The 19,442-nt window shown below is 47.1% G+C and overlaps 1 protein-coding gene across 1 annotated transcript; it reads right to left on the bottom strand.

Moving 5' to 3' along the window:
* Positions 1-240: 240 nt before the first annotated feature.
* On the bottom strand, positions 241-3,512 carry mcee (methylmalonyl CoA epimerase). Its single transcript, XM_059972693.1, has one exon. The coding sequence runs from the start codon at positions 3,449-3,451 to the stop codon at positions 2,984-2,986; it is 468 nt and encodes a 155-aa protein (XP_059828676.1). The 5' UTR covers positions 3,452-3,512; the 3' UTR covers positions 241-2,983.
* Positions 3,513-19,442: the final 15,930 nt, after the last annotated feature.

The following is a 19,442-nucleotide window of genomic DNA, read 5'->3' as shown; positions in this document are numbered from 1 at the left end:
TGGGGGTGTGGGGAGAGAGAGAGAAGCAGTAGTGTTGTGAATGGTATGTACACTGTCAAAACACAATGTGAGGATCTGTGATTCTTCACTTTTCAGGGATTGTAAAAACTAATAAATTTCCTTTTCCTAACAACATGTCTGCCATTCTGTCATAAGTAATTCAACTTACTGCAGTGATAAACTGCACAGAAACTCGAGTTGGCTGTAATGTCCATAAGGTAACAAGCAGGAGTGAAGAAATATGGCTTCCTATATCGGCCCACAGAGCTGCTATTTATTTGAAACAAATACTCAAACTTTAAGGAGCACTGTTGATTTGAATAACTGTCAGTGTATCACTTCACAGGACTGGGAAAAAAAAACAACTAATTGTTTTTTAGTTCGACATTAGACATTTCCACAGAGACCATTTGTATTTGGCATTTTGTTTTAACATGCAGCCTCCACTGTACTATCCTTTTTCTGGAAAGGTTTCCTTTCGGGGTTGGGGGGGGAGCTGAGTGGAATGCTGTGCATCTCACTGTGCTGCTGGGAAGACTGTGGTGGTGAGGGGTGGGAAGAAAACTGTCTTTATCAGCTAGAGTTCAAACATAAACAGCAGCCTATCGGTTACTGGGCATGAAAGGCTCGAGTTAGAGAGAGGAGGCCTGACCTAATAGGCATATGATCATGAGGGAACACACACAAAATGCTGGTGGAATACAGCAGGCCAGGCAGCATCTATAGGGAGAAGTGCTTCCCCCTATAGATGCTGCCCGGCCTGCTGCGTTCCACCAGCATTTTGTGCGTGTTGCTTGAATTTCCAGCATCTGCAGATCTCCTCGTGTTTGCTCTTTAAAATCACGAGGGGCCTAGATAAGGTGTACTGTCAGTTGTCAGTTCACCCCACCCCCCCAGGGCTTGGTGGGGGGGGGGGGGCAGAGCCCAACACTAGATGCAATAGGTTAAAAGAGAGGGAGGACACAGAAACGACCTGGTGTTCATGTTGCACAGGATCTGGCCAAACAACAATTGCCCGTAGAAGCCATGACTGACGATGACCTATTGCAGCACTACTATCCTACGTGGTTGAAGGACAATCACAGCTTCTGTTGCCTGCACAGGTCAGAGCGAACACAGCCACATTCAGGAGTGATATTTCAAAGTACAATTTATACTATATACAACCTTAATTTGCTTGCAGTCAGCCACAAGAACAAAAAAACACAATAGAACCAATTAAAAAATGGTCAAACACCCAATGTGCAAATAAGTAAATAAATAAGACTCAAGACTGGAATTCGCGAATGTGAGTCCGCAGCCACGAAGCCAGTCATCACTGCAGCTGGTCCAGGAGCCCTTCAGTTGCAGGCCACCGCCTCAGCTTAGTGCTGAGATGAATAAACCTTACAGAGCAGCAAGCTGAACACCAGCCCATCCCCAACACCCTGACCCATTGCATAAATCGTCAAAACCTCAGCTCGTTTCTTGCTCCCAGGCCCAACCGCTTTGATTTGGCCCCATCTGCTCCAACAATGGCCAAATGTCACTTGTTCCTCACTCTTAGCCCTGGCATCCTCATTCGGCCCACACCCGGCCTTAAACTGGCCAAACCTTTCAACGATTGTGGCTAGCTGGAGAGCTCTGCTCTACTTTGTACTCAACGAGGGGTTGACTATAACACAAGGCTTTCAAACCGCCATGTTTCATAACGGCAACATAATTCTGACTGTTTAATGTGTTCACACTGCTTCCTAGTAGGCAGCTGTCGATTCCAGAGGATCATGGGTTTGCAACTCTGGTGGACTGCGTCCTCTCCAGGGTGCAATTCTGGGAGGAAGATTCGAAAAACTGGCTGTTGCCCATGCAGCAGGTTCCCTCTCTCCACGTCACCAATGTAGTCCAAGGGAAGGGTAAGCGCCGGTACAGCCCGGCACCAGTGTCGTCGCAGAGGTTGCCAGAGCGAAGTTGTAAACAACATCAAACTGCCTTTGGGACCCTAGCTCCAGCTTTCTTCCTCGGGGTTTACTCCCGAAGCCTTTCCCATGGGTGGGTATGGCCGCAAGACAGCGGAGGTTTAAAATCAATGTTTTCCTTCTCCACTGCCTTCTACTGCAAACAAAAATGCCAATAAACTGACTCTTTGGAAAGGTTGACAAGTTTGTATAAAATTGCTTGGAATTTTTAAACAGCATTTTGAAAGGTACAGAATGCCTATTTAATATTTGATTTGACCATTATACAGAAGCATATATTTAAAAATAAATTGTACAAACTTCCCAGCCTTTATTTCCAATGATCTGTAAAGGCTATGGCACAAAATTCAGAATGATTAAATAAGTTATAGACAACCTCACTCCAATCCCCTTGCAATCATTGGAAAACTATTTACTGGTCGATTGAACATGCCTGGCGAGGAAAAAAAATCCCATTGGAAGCTTTAGTCCAATCTGACACAGTTATTCAAAGTAAAACACCAGTTAATCTACTTCAAGTGAGTCGAAAACGATGCCAGAAATCCGAAACAAAAATAAAAAATGCTGGGATCACTCAGCAAAGCAGGCAAGGTCGATGAAAAGTGAAACAGCGATACTACTTCCAGTCAAAACTGTTCTTCTTCTCAGAGATGATGCCTGACCAGATTAGGAGTTGCCAGCTGCTCTCAGTGATCAAACGTCTCCTGCGGACTTGGATTAATCCTGGTGCTGAAAGAAAGCTCAGGGCATTGGGTGATATTAACAGAACAGGTGGAACAGGGTAGATAGTATCAATAGATAGAGAAGATGAATAAATAATTGATCTCAACGAGCAACATTCAGCCCGAAGAACTCTGGGGATCGAGCAGAATTTTAGGGAGGAAATTGTCCACTCATTTGGGGGTCGTAACCCTGCATCAGGATCAATCGGAGCAGCATTTGACTTCTCGTCTCCATCGAAGTGGGTGGGCGTTTAATGATCGCGTTTAAAGTATCTGCTGGTCTTGCAGGCCGCCCAGGGACGGCTGTCACGCCTCCTCCAGTTCCAGCAGGATGCCGCCGCAGTCCTTGGGGTGCAGGAAGATGACAGGCTTGCCGTGGGCTCCGAGTCGAGGCTCCGGGCTCAGGGTGCGCACCTGCTGGGCCCGCAGCTGCTGAAGGGCGGCAGCCATGTGGTCCACCTCCAGGCAAATGTGGTGGATGCCGCCGCCGGGGTTCTTACGGAGGAAGCCGAGGATCGGGCTGCGTTCGCCCAGCGGCTCCAGCAGTTCCAACTTGGTGTTGTCCAGCTCCACGAAGGCCGCGCTGACGCCGTGCTCGGGCAGAGCCACCGGCTCGCCCACTCGGCCGCCCAGCACCTCCCGGTAGAAGGCACGGGCCCGCTCCATCTCCGGCACTGCCAACGCTATGTGGCTGAGGCGGCCCAGCTTCCAGAGCGAGTTCCGAAGTCCCGAGCTCAAAGCCCGGACTCCGAGGGCGACCTTCACCGCCGCCATGGCCAAGGCCGCCACTCAACAACCTAACTTTATTGACACACACCGCGCTCTGCTAAACGTAGCCCCACCCACAAGAGTACGTCCACTTGAGCCCCGCCCATAAGAATACGTCCCCCTGGAGTCCCGCCCACAAGAGTACGTCCCCTGGAGTCCCGCCCACAAGTGTACGTCCACTTGAGCCCCGCCCATAAGAATACGTCCCCCTGGAGTCCCGCCCATAAGAATACGTCCCCCTGGAGTCCCGCCCACAAGTGTACGTCCCCCTGGAGTCCCGCCCATAAGAATACGTCCCCCTGGAGTCCCGCCCATAAGAATACGTCCCCCTGGAGTCCCGCCCACAAGTGTACGTCCACTTGAGCCCCGCCCATAAGAATACGTCCCCCTGGAGTCCCGCCCACAAGAGTACGTCCCCTGGAGTCCCGCCCACAAGTGTACGTCCACTTGAGCCCCGCCCATAAGAATACGTCCCCCTGGAGTCCCGCCCATAAGAATACGTCCCCCTGGAGTCCCGCCCACAAGTGTACGTCCCCCTGGAGTCCCGCCCATAAGAATACGTCCCCCTGGAGTCCCGCCCATAAGAATACGTCCCCCTGGAGTCCCGCCCACAAGTGTACGTCCCCCTGGAGTCCCGCCCATAAGTGTACGTCCCCCTGGAGTCCCGCCCACAAGTGTACGTCCCCCTGGAGTCCCGCCCATAAGTGTACGTCCCCCTGGAGTCCCGCCCACAAGTGTACGTCCCCCTGGAGTCCCGCCCATAAGAATACGTCCGTTGCTGATCATAACTCCGCCCGTGAACAGAAGCCTCAATGTGGCGACTATAACCCCGCCCGTTACTAAGTGTAGCCCTTCCCATTAACAGGAGACCCGCCCGTTGGTAGGAGCCACACTCCCCTCCCGCAGCGGGTGGAGGAAGTGAGAGAGATAAGAGTTATAATATTGTCTGATTCAAGAGCAATCATTAGCAGTCTAAAATATTTATATTCTAAGGTGTTATAAACCTTATTTAGACTTAGAATGATGGGACTCTGTGTATGTTTTATGTGGATTCCAGCACACATTGGTAATAGAGGGAATGACCAAGCAGGTCAGTAGCAAAGGGGGCAACTAGACGAGCAGATGTGAACATCCAAATAAATTACAGTAAAGGAGAAATGAAAAACATTATTAAAAGTGAAAAAATGTGGAGAAAGCAATGGGACGAAGAGAGAACAGGAAGACATCTTTATAATATCTAGAAAGAAGTAGGATGGTCGAGGAATGCAGGAAAGAGCAGGAGCGAGGAGGAGATTGAAGTTTGGGCACACAGGGTTAAATATCGGTCCGAAACGTCAACTGTACATTTTTTCCATAGGGGCTACCTGGCCTGCTGAGTTCCTCCAGCATTCTGTGTGTGTTGCTAGGGTTAAATATCACATTGATTTTAACGAAGAAACATAATAATGGGTGTTGTGATCAACAAGAAATGGTTAGGCATGTACTGTTGTGGTATTCAAGATATATTCAAGCGAGGGGATGGTTGAATTTAAAGTTATGGAATAAAATACGATTTAACATAAACAATATTTTGCAGAAAGGATCACAGGATTGCACTTTAAGTACATAGTGCAGTTCCTTAAGAATATAGATCTTTTAATAGAATTTAATACAAATATAAGTATAGAGGATTTAGCTATCCTAACTTGCACTCCAGTACTGAAGGTAACGGTAATGCACCTTAAATCTGTTTGCCAACCGTCATAAAGTATAAGATTAACAGTACTTGAAACCTAACCTTGATAGGTTCTGGGAATATTTCAATGATGGGGCAAGTTAAGTTATCCCCTTTGGTTCAAGAGCCTGATGGTTGAAGGGTAATAACTGTTCCTGAACCTGGTGGTGTGAGCCCTGAGGCCTCTGTACCTTCTTCCTGATGGCAGCAATGAGATGAGAGCATATCCTGGCTGTTGGGAGTCCCTGATGCTGGATGTTGCTTTGCTGTGACAACACTCTGTGTAGATGTGCTCAGTGGCAGGGTGGGCTTCACACATGATGGACTGGGCTGTATCCACAACATTTTACAACATTTTCCATTCAAGGACATTGGTATTTCTATACCAGGCAGTGATGCAGCCAGCCAAGTTGTAAATGAAAGACAAGGTTGGGGTGCAGTGGAGAGAATGAAGGGAAAGGTAATGATAGGGTAGAGATCAAGAGAAGGTGGGTGACACACACTGAATCCAGATTAGTGAGCTTGGAATCAGCAGCTAATCTGTCTGATAGAGGTATTAAGAGAGGCTTAATAGAAGAGAACAAAGGAAGTGCTGGAACTATCAAACCTGGTTGATTAACAACCAATGAGTTAATTTAGCTGGAGTTGACAGTCCCGTTAATGAGGGAATTAGTTCAGAAGGTGCCCTGACAAAACCAAGTCAGCAAAGAATGCCACTGGTGTATTTGCTGTCATAGTAATAAAATATCACTTTGCAACAAGATCCAATCAGGTAGCATGTGCTTCAATTAAAGAAGAAAGTTCAGACAAAAGGACAGTAATGCACTTGGACATGTTTGTAGTGTAGATGTTTGCAGTTACTTATTCACTCATTAAGATGCAAATATATGCAGGCAGAACATTGGAGAAACCGAGCATAACTCAGGTGACCATAATCTAGAGCACTTGTGTTCAGTCCAAACTGGCCATCATTTTAAACCTCCCATACTGATATGTCTTCTCCATTGCTACAGAGGAGCCAAATTGGAAGAATAGTATCTCATATTGGGCTTGAGCATCTTAATAAGAACTTAAGAAATAGGAGCAGGAGTTGGCCATCTGGCCATCAAGCCTGCTGTGACATTCAGTAAGATCATGGTTGACCTGGCCATAGACTCAGCTCCACCTACCTGCCTTTCCCCCATAAAACTAATTCCCCTACTATGCAAAAATCTATTCAACCTCTCACCAGCATTGTGTGTGTGTTGTTTTAATTTCCAGCATCTGCAAATTTCCTTGCATTTGCTCCTTAAATATCTTTACTGAGATAGCCTCCACTGCTTCATTGGGCACAGAATTCCACAGATTCACTACTTTCTGGGAAAAGCAGTTCCTCCTCAACTCCTTCCTCAATCTTGAGACTATTTCCCCTAGTTCTAGTCTCACCTATTGGTGGAAACAAATTTCCTGTCTCTATCTTATTTATCCTTTTCATAATTTTATATGTTTCTATAAGATCTCCTTTCAGTCTTCTGAATTCCAGTGAGTACAGTCCCAGGCGATTCAATCTCTCCTCACAGTCTAACCCCCTCATATCTGAAATCAACCTGGTGAAACTACTCTCCCCATCTTCCAAAGCCAGTATATCCTTCCTCAAGTATGGAGACCAGAACTGCATGCAGTACTCCAGGCGCAGCCTCACCAGTACCCTGTATAGTTGCAGCACAACCTTCCTGCTCTTAAATTCAAACCCTCTAGCAATGAAGGCCAAGATTCCATTTGCCTGCTTGATAGCCTGCAGCACCTGCAAACCAGAATTTTGTGATTCGTGCAACGTACTCCCAGTCTTTGCACTGCATTTTTTTACCATTTAAAAATAATCTTCTTTTCCATTATTCCTTCCGAAGTGCATGACCTTGCATTTACCAACATAGTACTCCATCTGCCAAACCCTTGCCCACTCACTTAGCCTATCTATATCTCTCTGCAGACTCTCCTATCTTCTGCACAATTTGTTATTCCACTCAATTTAGTATCATCTGCAAACTTGGATACACTACACATGGTCCCCTCTTCCACATTGTTAATGTTTGTCCATTGTACGTGGCCTATCAGTGGCATCAACAGAGTTTTACCAAGAGGGATTTCTCACAGGTCAGTGGCGGTTATTTAAAAAGGGAATTTTGAGAGAGTTTGTCCATTGGATGTGACCTATCAGTGGCTATAACCAGAGCACCAATCATGAGTTAGATAGCAGGGAAGGTTCAAGCATAAAACACGATGGAGTGATCTGAGGCAGAGTGGCAGGGCTTTGGCTCATTCAGGTTTCGGCAAGGAAGTGGATGAGTGGACCAGATTTTTTTTTTGAGGAATAGAGAGCATGTTGGTGAGGTTAGTACTTTTCTCTAGGTGTCAGATGTGGGAATCCTGGGAATCTTCCGGTCTCCAAGATGGCCACATCTGCACCAGGTTCACCGAGATGCAGCTCCTGAGAGTCTGTGTTAAGGATCTGGAGCTGCATCTTGATGACCTACAGCTTATTAGAGAGAGTGAACAGGAGATAGAGAGGAGCTACAAGGAGTTAGTCACCCCAAGGCTGCAGGAGTTAGATAAGTGGGTGTCTGTAAGGGAAGGGATGTGAAGAGCTCAGATAGTAGAGAGATCCCCTGTGGTCATTCCCCTCAGTAATTGTTATCTCATTTTGGATGCTGTTGAGGGAATTGACCTGACAGAGAATGACTACAGTGAGATGTTCTCTGGCACTGAGCCTAGTTCCATGGTGCAGAAGAGAAAGAGGAAGATGAGGATATGATATTCATAGGGGATTCAATAGCGAGGGGAACAGGCTGGAGGTTCTGTCAGTCTGATAGAGATACCTGCATGATGCGTTGCCTCCCAGATGCCAGGGTGCCGGATGTCTCGGATTGGGTGCAGAGTATTCTGAAGGGAGAGGGTGAACAGCCAGAAGCCTTGGTACATGTTGGTACCAATGACATAGGGAGAAAAAGGTATGAGGTCCTGGAGAGAGAATTCAGGAAGTTAGGTAGGAAGTTGAAAAGCAGGACCTCCAGGGTAGACATCTCGGGATTGCTGCCTATGCCACGTGCTAATGAGCTCAAGAATAGCATGATCAGGCATATTAATGTGTGGCTGAGAGACTGGTGTAGGGGCAGGGCTTCAGATTCCTGGAACATTGGGGCTTCTTCTGGGGGAAGTATGACCTGTTTGCACCTGAACCCAAAGGGATCCAATACCCTAGCATGCAGGTTTGACAGAGCTGTTAGAGAGGGTTTAAACTAATTTAGTAGGGGGGTGGGAACCAGAGTGACAGGGCTGAGGAAGGAGAAAACAGAAATAAATCAAAGATAGTGTGAAACAGAGATGATAGAAAGGACAGGCAGCAGATGAGGCATAATCACAGCCAGTGGGATGAGTTACAAGACAATAGAGACATGGTGCAGATGAAACAAAAAGCAACAAATACTGGACTGAAAGTGTTGTATTTGGATGCACACAGCATAAGAAATAAAATGGACGATTTTGAAATTCGGCTACAGATTGGCAAGTATGACATTGTGGCCATCTCTGAAACTTGGCTAAAGGATGGCTGCCATTGTGAGCTGAACATCCAAGAATATACAGTGTAACGGAAAGATAGGTTAGTAGACAGAGGGGTGGTCAGGCCCTGTGTATAGGAAATAATATTAATCATCAGAAAGGGATGACATAGGATCAGGAGATGTAGAGTCTCTATGGGTTGAGGTAAGAAATGGCAAGGGTAAAAAGACTCTAATGGCAGTTGTATACAGGCCTCCAAACAGCAGCCGGGATGTGGATTATAAATTATAGCAGGAGATAGAAAAGGCATGTCAGAAAGGCAGTGTCATGATAATCATTGGGGATTTTAACATGAAAGTGGATTGGGAAAACCAGCCCCAGACTGGATCTCAAGAGAGAGAATTTGTAGAATGTCTAAGGGATGGCTTTTTAGAACAGCTTGTTGTTGAGCCCACTAGGGGATCGGCTATGCTGGATTGGGTGCTGTGCAATGATCTGGAAGTGATAAGAGAGCTTAAGGTTAAGGAACCCCTAGGGAATAGTGATCACAATATGATCAAGTTCACTTTGAAATTTGAGAAGGAGAAACTAAATTTCAATCAGTTGGTATTTCAATGGAATAAAGGAAATTACAATGGCATGAGAGGGGAACTGGCCAAAGTTGACTGGAAAGGGACACTAGCAGGAAGGACGGCAGAGCAGCAGTGACTGGAGTTCTTGCAGAAAATGAAGGACGTGCAAGACAGATATATTCTAAATAAGAAGAAATTTTTGAATGCAAGAAGGACACTACTATGGCTGACAACTGAAGTCAGAACCAAAGTAAAAGTAAAAGAGAGGGCATACAAGGAAGCCAAAGCTAGTGGAAAGATGGAGGATTTGGAAGCTTTTAAAAGTTTGCAGAAGGAAACTAAGAAAGTCATTAGGAAAGAAAAGATGAATTATTGAAGGAAGCTGGTGAACAATATCAAAGAAGATACTAAAAGCTTTTCTTAAGTATTTAAAGGGTAAAAGAGTATCGAGGGTAGATATAAGGCCAATACAAAATTACGCTGGAGATATTGTAATGAGAGATGCAGAGATGGCAGAGGAACTGAATGCGTATTTTGCATTAGTCTTCACAGTGGAAGATGTCTGCAGTATACCAGACATTCAAGAGCGTCAGAGAAGTGAAGTTTGTGCAGTGAAAATTATGACTGAGAAGATACTCAGGAAGCTTACTGGTCTGAGGGTGGATAAATCTCCTGGACCTGATGGAATGCAGCCTCAGCTTCTAAAGGAAGTAGCTGGAGATATAGTGGAGGCATTAACAATGATCTTTCAAGAATCAATAGATTCTGGCACTGTACCAGATTACTGGAAAATTGCAAATGTTTTTAAAAGCTTGCAGAAGGAAACTAAGAAGGTCATTAGGAAGGAAGAGATGAATTGTTGAAGGAAGCTGGTGAATAATATCAAAGAAGATACTAAAGGCTTTTTCTTTAAGTATACAAAGGGTAAAAGAGAGTTGAGAGTAGATATAGGACCAATAGAAAATGACACTGGAGGTATTGTAATGAGAGATGCAGGGATGGCAGAGGAACTGAATGCATATTTTGCATCAGTCTTCACAGTAGAAGAGATCTGCAGTATACTGGACATTCAAGAGTGGTCATCCCACGGAAGGCTGTTGGACCAGACAATATTCCTGGTAGAGTCCTTAGAGTGTGGGCAGAACAGCTAGCAGATATTCTCACTGACATCTTCAACATCTCCCTGAGAAGTGCCACCATTGCAATGTGCTTCAAGGCTGCCACCATCATCTCCATGCCGAAGAAGTCTTCAGTGTCCTGCCTAAATGACTACTCACATCCATCATCATGAAGTGTTTTGAGTGTCTTGAGGCATATCAAGACCCTGCTGTCCACCTCACTGGACCCCTTGTGGTTTGAGTACCGTCCCAGCCGCTCAACAGACGACACCATCGCCATCACCCTCCACCTGGCCCTCACCCACCTGGTCATAAAAGACATGTATGTTTGAATGCTGTTCATAGACTTCAGTTCAACATTCAACACAATCATTCCTCAGAAACTGATTGGAAAGTTGAGCCTACTGGGCCTGAACACCTCCCTCTGCAACTGGATCCTAGACTTCCTGACTGGGAGATCTCAGTCAGTCCGGATCAGAGCCAGCATCTCCAACACCATCACACTGAGCCTGGGGGCTCCCCTGGGCTGCGTGTTCAGTCCACTGCTGTTCACTCTGCTGACCCATGACTGTGCTGCAACACACAGCTCGAACCATATCATCAAGTTCGCTGATGACACGATCATGGTGGGTCTCATCAGCAAGAACGATGAGTCAGCATACAGAGAGGAGGTGCAGCGGCTAACGGACTGGTGCAAAGCCGGCAACCTGTCTCTGAATGTGAACAAAACAAAAGAGATGGTTGATGACTTCAGGAGAACACGGAGTGACCACTCCCCGCTGAACACCGACGGCTCCTCGGTAGAGATCATTAAGAGCACCAAATTTTTTGATGTTCACCTGGCGGAGAATCTCACCTGGTCCCTCAACACCAGCTCCATAGCAAAGAAAGGCCAGTAGCATCTCTACTTTCTGCAAAGGCTGGGGAAAGTCCAACTCCCATCCCCCATCCTCATCACATTCTACAGGGGTTGTATTGAGAGCATCCTGAGCAGCTGCATCACTGCCTGGTTCGGAAATTGCGCCATCTCGGATCGCAAGACCCTGCAGCGGATAGTGAGGTCAGCTGAGAAGAGCATCGGGGTCTCTTTTCCTGCCATTATAGACATTTACACTACACGCTACATCCGCAAGGCAAACAGCATTATGAAGGACCCCATGCACCCCTCATACAAACTTGTCTCCCTCCTGCCATCTGGGAAAAGGCACTGAAGCATTTGGGCTCTCACGACCAGACTATGTAACAGTTTCTTCCCCAAGCTATCAGACTCCTCAATACCCAGAGCCCGGACTGACACCAATTTCCTGCTCTCTACTGTGCCTATTGTCTTGTTTATTATTTATTGTAATGCCTGCACTGTTTTGTGCACTTTATGCAGTCCTGGGTAGATCTGTAGTCTAGTGTAGTTTTTTTTTCTTTGTTGTTTTAACATAGTTAAGTGTAGTTTTTGTACTGCTTCATGTAGTACCATGGTCCTGAAAAACGTCTCATTTTTACTGTGCACTGTATCAGCAATTATGATCAAAATGACAATAAAAAGTGACTTGACTTGACTTGACTTGAGTGTCAGGGAAGTAAAGTATGGGCAGTGAAAATTACGACTGAGAAGTTGCTCAGAAGCTTAATTGTCTGAGAGTGGATAAATCTCCTGGACCTGATGGAATGCACCCTCGGCTTCTGAAGGAAGAAACTGGATCTTTCAAGAATCGGTAGATTCTGGCATTGTACTGGATGACTGGAGATTTGTCACTGTTACTCCACTATTTAAGAAGGGTGGGAGGAAGGCAGCAGTAAGGAAACTACAGACCTGTTAGCCTCATATCAGTGGTTGGGAAGTTTTTGGAATCAGTTGTTAGGGATGACATTATGGAATACGTGGAGGGACATGACAAGACAGGCCAAAGCCAGCATGGTCTGCTGAAAGGAAAATCCTGCCTGACTAAGCTACTGCAATTTTGGAATAAAGGGATCCTATTCTGGCTGGCTGCCAGTTACCAGTGAAGTTTCACAGCAGTCAGTGTTGGGACCACTGCTTTTTACGATGTATGTCAATGATTTGGACTATGGGATTAATGGCTTTATGGCTAAATTTGCCAATGATACAAAGACAGGTGGAGGAGCAAGTAGTGTTGAGGAAACAGAGAGCCTGCAGAAAGACTTAGATAGTTTAGGGGAATGGGCAAAGAAGTGGCAAATGAAAGTGTATGGACATGAACTTAAGTGGAAGAAATAAATGTGCAGACTATTATTTAGATGGGGAGAGAATTCAAAATGCAGAGGTGCAAAAGGACTTGCAAGTCCTTGTGCAGGTTACCTGAAGGGTTAACCTCCAGGTTGAGTCGGTGGTGAAGAAGGCAAATGCAATGTTGGCATTCATTTCTAGAGCTACAGTATAAGAGCAGGGATGTGATGTTGAGGCTTCATACGGCACTTGTGTGACCACACTTGGAGTATTGTGTTCAGTTTTGGGCTCCTTATTTTAGAAAAGATATACTGACATTGAAAGGGTTCAGAGAAGATTCATGAGAATGATTCCAGGAATGAAAGGGTTACCATATAAGGAATGTCTGGCTGCTCTTGAGCTGTATTCCCTAAGAGTTGAGGAGAATGAGGAGGGATCTGTCAGAAAAATTCTGAACGTTAAAAAGCCTAAACAGATTAATATGACAAAGTTATTTCCCATGGTAGAGCAGACTAGGGCAAGAGGGCATGACTTCAGGATTGAAGGATGTCCATTTAGAACAGGGATACAGAGAAATTACTTTAGTCAGAGAGTGATAAATCTGTGTAATTTGTTGCCACAAGTAGCATTGAGTGCATTTAAGGCAGAGATAGATATGTTCTTGATTAGCCAGGGTATCAAAGGGTATGGGGAGAAGGCAGGGGAGTGAGGAGACTAGAAGAATTGGCTCAGCCCATGATTGAATGGCAGAGCAGACACGATGGGCCAAATGGCCTACTTCTGCTCCTATATCTTATGGTCTTACATTGTGAACATTTGCAGGCCCAGCACTGACCCCTGTGGCACACGGCTCACCACTGATTGCCAACCAGAGTCACACCAATGTATCCCAGCTCTCTGCTTTCTATTAGTTAACCAATCCTCTATCCATGCTAATACATCACTCCCAAAGCAACATTAATGCTATAGTATAAACACTGAATTTTCCAGTTTCAGATAACACACACCCCTGATGCTCTCCTCACCTTTCCACCTGGTTTTCTTCTCTCTTTGTTAACTTTTTCCATCTGCTCCCCTCCTGGTTCCACTTGACTTGAAATTGGTACAGTGAAAAACTTGTCAAATGTGCACAGGGTGGTACAAAATCAAAGAACTACAGACTGCAGAGTATAGTGCGGAGAAAATTTATTGCAATTAGACAATAATGTGCAAGGCCATAGTGAGGTAGATTGTGAGGTCAAGAATCTTATTGTCCTAGAGAAGCAATCAGTGTCTTATCAAAGTGTGCTATCATCACCCTCATCCTGCTATACACTGGCAATCTTTTCCCTTCTCCTTCTGTCTTGATAGATTTCACCTATCACCTTCTAGGTTGTACTTCTTCCTCCTTATATATTCTAGCTACTTCCCCCTTTCTTTCCAGTCCTGACGAAGGGTCTCAGCCCAAAACATCGACGGTTTATTCTTCTCCAAAGATGCTGCCTGACTTGTTGAGCTTCTGCATTTCTATGTGTGATTCTGGATTTCTAGTATCTGTACAATCTCTCCAGTTTATGAGTTTCTGTTTGATCGACTGAGCTCTTATCACAATCTGTTTTGTGTTTCCAATAAGCACAAACTCTATTCGTGATTATTAGGTTCAACTTAACCTTAAGCATTATACAGTGTTGTAAGGTATAAATACATAATTACAGTCACATAAGATAGCAGCAACCCACCATCATCATCATTATGTGCGTATGATGTGGGCGATCGTGGTCTTTCAACTGTCTTTTGAGCTTTGACCAGTGACATCAGAAGAAAGGAATTTCACTCAGGTCCACTGCCCAAGTATAAAAGGTCCAAAGCTTTAAAGGGTCATTTATTATCAAAGTATAAAACTCTGAAATTATTCTTCTCCAGGTAACCACAAAATCAAGAAAGATCATCAATCCCCACATCGCTCTTCCCTGCAGAAAAAACAAACAGGCGCATCGAGTCACAAATCGACCTCCCCTGCACACAAAAAACAATATTGGGCGAAAGACATTGGATATAAACAACCGTCTGAAAAAAAGTCTATAGTCTGACTTTATATTCAAAATGCAGAAAACCTGGGAAACAGTCACTAGTCATAGCAGCAGGCCTTCCCTTCTTTGTAGCAGAGAGATCCCGCTTGTGATCAAAAGGCAGTCCCCCCTCTCCGTAGCAGAGTGTACCCCCAGTGATCAAAAGGCAGTCCCCCCTCTCCGTAGCAGAGTGTACCCCCAGTGATCAAAAGGCAGTCCCCCCTCTCCGTAGCAGAGTGTACCCCCAGTGATCAAAAGGCAGTCCCCCCTCTCCGTAGCAGAGTGTACCCCCAGTGATCAAAAGGCAGTCCCCCCTCTCCGTAGCAGAGTGTACCCCCAGTGATCAAAAGGCAGTCCCCCCTCTCCATAGCAGTGAGTACCCCCAGCGATCAAAAGGCAGTCAACCCTCCCAGTAGCAGAGTGTACCCCCAGCGATCAAAACACAGACCCCCCTCACTGTAGCAGAGTGTAATCCAGTGATCAAAAGGCAGACACACATCTCCGTAGCAGAGGATACCCCCAGGGATCAAAAGGCAGTCTCCCCTCTCCATAGCAGTGTGTACACCCAGCGATCAAAAGGCAATGCCCCCTCTCCGTAGCAGAGTGTACCCCCAGTGATCAAAAGGCAGACCCCCCTCTCCGTAGTAGTGTGTAACCCAGAGATCAACAGGCTGTCAGCCCTCTCCGTAGCAGAGTGTACCCCCAGCAATCAAAAGGCAGTCCCCCCTCTCTGTAACAGAGTATACCCCCAGCGATCAAAACTCAGTGCCCTCTGTCCATAGAAGTGTGTACACTCAGCGATCAAAAGGCAGTCACCCCTCCCCGTAGCAAAGTGTACCCCCAGGGATCAACAGGCAGTCCCCCCTCTCCATAGCGGAGTGTACACTCAGCGATCAGAAGGCAATCCTCCAACTCAGTAGCAGTGTTTACTCCCAGGGATCAAAATGCAGTCCCCCCTCTCCGTAGCAGAGTGTACCCCTAGCGACCAAAAGGCAGTCACCCCTCTCCGTAGCGGAGTGTACACCCAGCGATCAAAACTCAGCACCCCCTCTCCGTAGCAGTGTGTAACCCCAGGGATCAACAGGCTGTCAGCCCTGTCCGTAGCAGTGTGTACCCACTGTATTATAAAGGCAGTCACCCCTCACCATGGCAATGTGTACCCCCAGCGATCAACAGGCAGTCACCCCTCTCCGTAGCAGTGTGTACCCCCAGCGATCAAAACTCAGCGCCCCCTCTCCGTAGCAGTGTGTATACCCAGCGATCAAAAGGCAGTCCCCCCTCTCCATAGCAGAGTGTACCCTCAGCGATCAAAAGGCAGACACCCCCTCCATAGCGGAGTGTACACCCAGCGATCAAAGCTCAGCGCCCCCTCTCCGTAGCAGTGTGTATACCCAGCGATCAAAACTCAGTGCCCCCTCTCCATAGTAGTGTGTACCCCCAGGGATCAACAGGCTGTCAGCCGTCTCCGTAGCTGAGTGTACCCCCAGGGATCAAAATGCAGTCCCCCCTCTCCGTAGCAGTGTGTACCCCAGCGATCAAAAGGCAGTCACCCCTCTCGGTAGCAGTGTGTACCCCCAGCGATCAAAACTCATTGCCCCCTCTCCGTAGCAGTGTGTACCCTCTGTGATCAACAGGCAGTCACCCCTCTCCGTAGCAGTGTGTACCCTCTGTGATCAATAGGCAGTCACCCCTCTCCATAGCAGAGTATACCCCCAGTGATCAAAAGGCAGTCCCCCCCTTCGTAGCAGAGTGTACCCCCAGCGATCAAAACTCAGTGCCCCCTCTCCGTAGCAGTGTGTACCCCCAGTGATCCAAAAGGCAGTCCCCCCTCTCTGTAGCAGAGTGTACCCCCAACGATTAAAAGGCAGTCACCCCTCTCCGTAGCAGAGTGTACCCCCAGCGATCAAAACTCAGTGCCCCCTCTCCGTAGCAGTGTGTACCCCCAGTGATCCAAAAGGCAGTCCCCCCTCTCTGTAGCAGAGTGTACCCCCAACGATTAAAAGGCAGTCACCCCTCTCCGTAGCAGAGTGTACCCCCAGCGATCAAAACTCAGTGCCCCCTCTCCGTAGCAGTGTGTACCCCCAGTGATCAAAAGGCAGTCCTCCCTCTCTGTAGCAGAGTGTACCCCCAGTGATCAAAAGGCAGTCCCCCCTCTCTGTAGCAGAGTGTACCCCCAACGATTAAAGGGCAGTCACCCCTCTCCGTAGCAGAGTGTACCCCCAGTGATCAAAACTCAGTGCCCCCTCTCCGTAGTAGTGTGTACCCCCAGGGATCAACAGGCTGTCAGCCCTGTCTGTAGCAGAGTGTCCCCCCAGTGATCAACAGGCAGTCACCCCTCTCCGTAGCAGTGTGTACCCCCAGCGATCAAAAGGCAGTCACCCCTCTCAGTAGCAGTGTGTACCCCCAGCGATCAAAACTCATTGCCCCCTCTCCGTAGCAGTGTGTACCCTCTGTGATCAACAGGCAGTCACCCCTCTCCGTAGCAGTGTGTACCCCCAGTGATCAAAAGGCAGTCCCCCCTCTCTGTAGCAGAGTGTACCCCCAACGATTAAAAGGCAGTCACCCCTCTCCGTAGCAGAGTGTACCCCCAGCGATCAAAACTCAGTGCCCCCTCTCCGTAGCAGTGTGTACCCCCAGTGATCAAAAGGCAGTCCCCCCTCTCCGTAGCAGTGTGTACCCCCAGTGATCAAAAGGCAGTCCTCCCTCTCTGTAGCAGAGTGTACCCCCAGTGATCAAAAGGCAGTCCCCCCTCTCTGTAGCAGAGTGTACCCCCAACGATTAAAGGGCAGTCACCCCTCTCCGTAGCAGAGTGTACCCCCAGCGATCAAAACTCAGTGCCCCCTCTCCGTAGTAGTGTGTACCCCCAGGGATCAACAGGCTGTCAGCCCTGTCTGTAGCAGAGTGTCCCCCCAGTGATCAACAGGCAGTCACCCCTCTCCGTAGCAGTGTGTACCCCCAGCGATCAAAAGGCAGTCACCCCTCTCAGTAGCAGTGTGTACCCCCAGCGATCAAAACATTGCCCCCTCTCCATAGCAGTGTGTATACCCAGCGATCAAAAAGCAATACCCCCTCTCCGTAGCAGTGTGTACCCCCAGTGATCAAAAGGCAGTCCCCCCTCTCCGTAGCAGTGTGTACCCCCAGTGATCAAAAGGCAGTCCTCCCTCTCTGTAGCAGAGTGTACCCCCAGTGATCAAAAGGCAGTCCCCCCTCTCTGTAGCAGAGTGTACCCCCAACGATTAAAGGGCAGTCACCCCTCTCCGTAGCAGAGTGTACCCCCAGCGATCAAAACTCAGTGCCCCCTCTCCGTAGTAGTGTGTACCCCCAGGGATCAACAGGCTGTCAGCCCTGTCTGTAGCAGAGTGTCCCCCCAGTGATCAACAGGCAGTCACCCCTCTCCGTAGCAGTGTGTACCCCCAGCGATCAAAAGGCAGTCACCCCTCTCAGTAGCAGTGTGTACCCCCAGCGATCAAAACATTGCCCCCTCTCCATAGCAGTGTGTATACCCAGCGATCAAAAAGCAATACCCCCTCTCCGTAGCAGTGTGTACCCCCAGGGATCAACAGGCATTCACCTGGTCCATGGTCCATGTAGATGCCAATAACATGGGTAGGACGAGTGATGAGGTTCTGCAGAGGGTGTTCAGGGAGTTAGGTGCTAAGTTAAAGGGCAGGACCTCCAGGATTGTGATCTCAGGATTGCTATGCATGCCACATGCTAGTGAGGCCAGAATTAGGAAAATTATATAGATTAATACATGACTTAGGAGTTGGTGGAGGAGAGAAGGCATAAAATTTTTGAATCATTGGGCTCTCTTCCAGTGAAGATGGGACCTGTACAGAAGGGACAGTTTGCACCTGTACTGGAGGACAACTGATATCCAAGTGGGACGGTTTGTCAATGCTGCACCGTAGGGTTGAATCTAGAGTTGCAGGAGGATGGGTACCAGCATGCCAGAACAGTTAGTGAAGAGGTTGTGGAAGCAGATGTTGGTTAGACCTCAGACAAAGTTAGGAATCAAAAGGTTGAGCGTGGTGCAATGAGTTTCCTGAGTTGTCTATTTTTCAATGCATGAAATATTGTAGGAAAGGCAGATAATAGTGCTGAAGATGAGGGAGCTGGTTTCCAAACAGAGGCAATGTGTTGTAAGGAGCTTCTGTTGGTAGGGCAAAATTGCAGTCAACAGGATGAACTGTATAGTGAAAGGCAGGAAAATCGAAAAATATGAGTACCGGACAGAAGATGCTATATTTGAATATGTGTAGATGTAGTACAATTGCAGATTGGCATATATGATGTTGTAGGCATCATTGATTCATGGCTGAAAGAAGATTAAAGCTAGCAGCTTAATCTCCAAGGTCACACATTGTTTCAAAAGGACAGGCAGGAAGGCAAAGGGGGTGGTGTTGCTCTCTAGGTAAGAAGTGAAATCAAATCATTAGAATGAGGTGACACAGTGTTGGAAGGTGTTGAACCATTGAGGAACTGCAAGGAAGAAAAGACCATGGTGGAAATTGTATATAAACCCTAAACAGTAGCAGGCATGTGGTCTACAAATTGCAATGGGACATAGAAAATGCATGCCAAAAGAGCAATATTACAATAGTCATGGGGATTTCAATACTCAGGTAGATCGGGAAAATCAATTTGATGCTGGATTCCAGGAGGGGAATTTCTAGAGTGCCTACAAGAGAGCTGTTTAGAGCAGCTCATGTTTGAGCCTATGAGGGGATCAGCTTTTCTGGATTGAGTGTTGTGCAATGAAGTGGAATTGATTAGAGAGTTTAAGGTAAAAGAACCCTTAGAGATAAAGTGATCAAAATATTATT

The sequence above is a fragment of the Hypanus sabinus genome, chromosome 6, assembly GCF_030144855.1.
Source record: "Hypanus sabinus isolate sHypSab1 chromosome 6, sHypSab1.hap1, whole genome shotgun sequence".
Classification (NCBI taxonomy): Eukaryota; Metazoa; Chordata; class Chondrichthyes; order Myliobatiformes; family Dasyatidae; genus Hypanus; species Hypanus sabinus.
The sequence above is the reverse complement of the archived record's forward strand: the minus strand, read 5'-3'. Positions and strand labels throughout refer to the sequence as shown.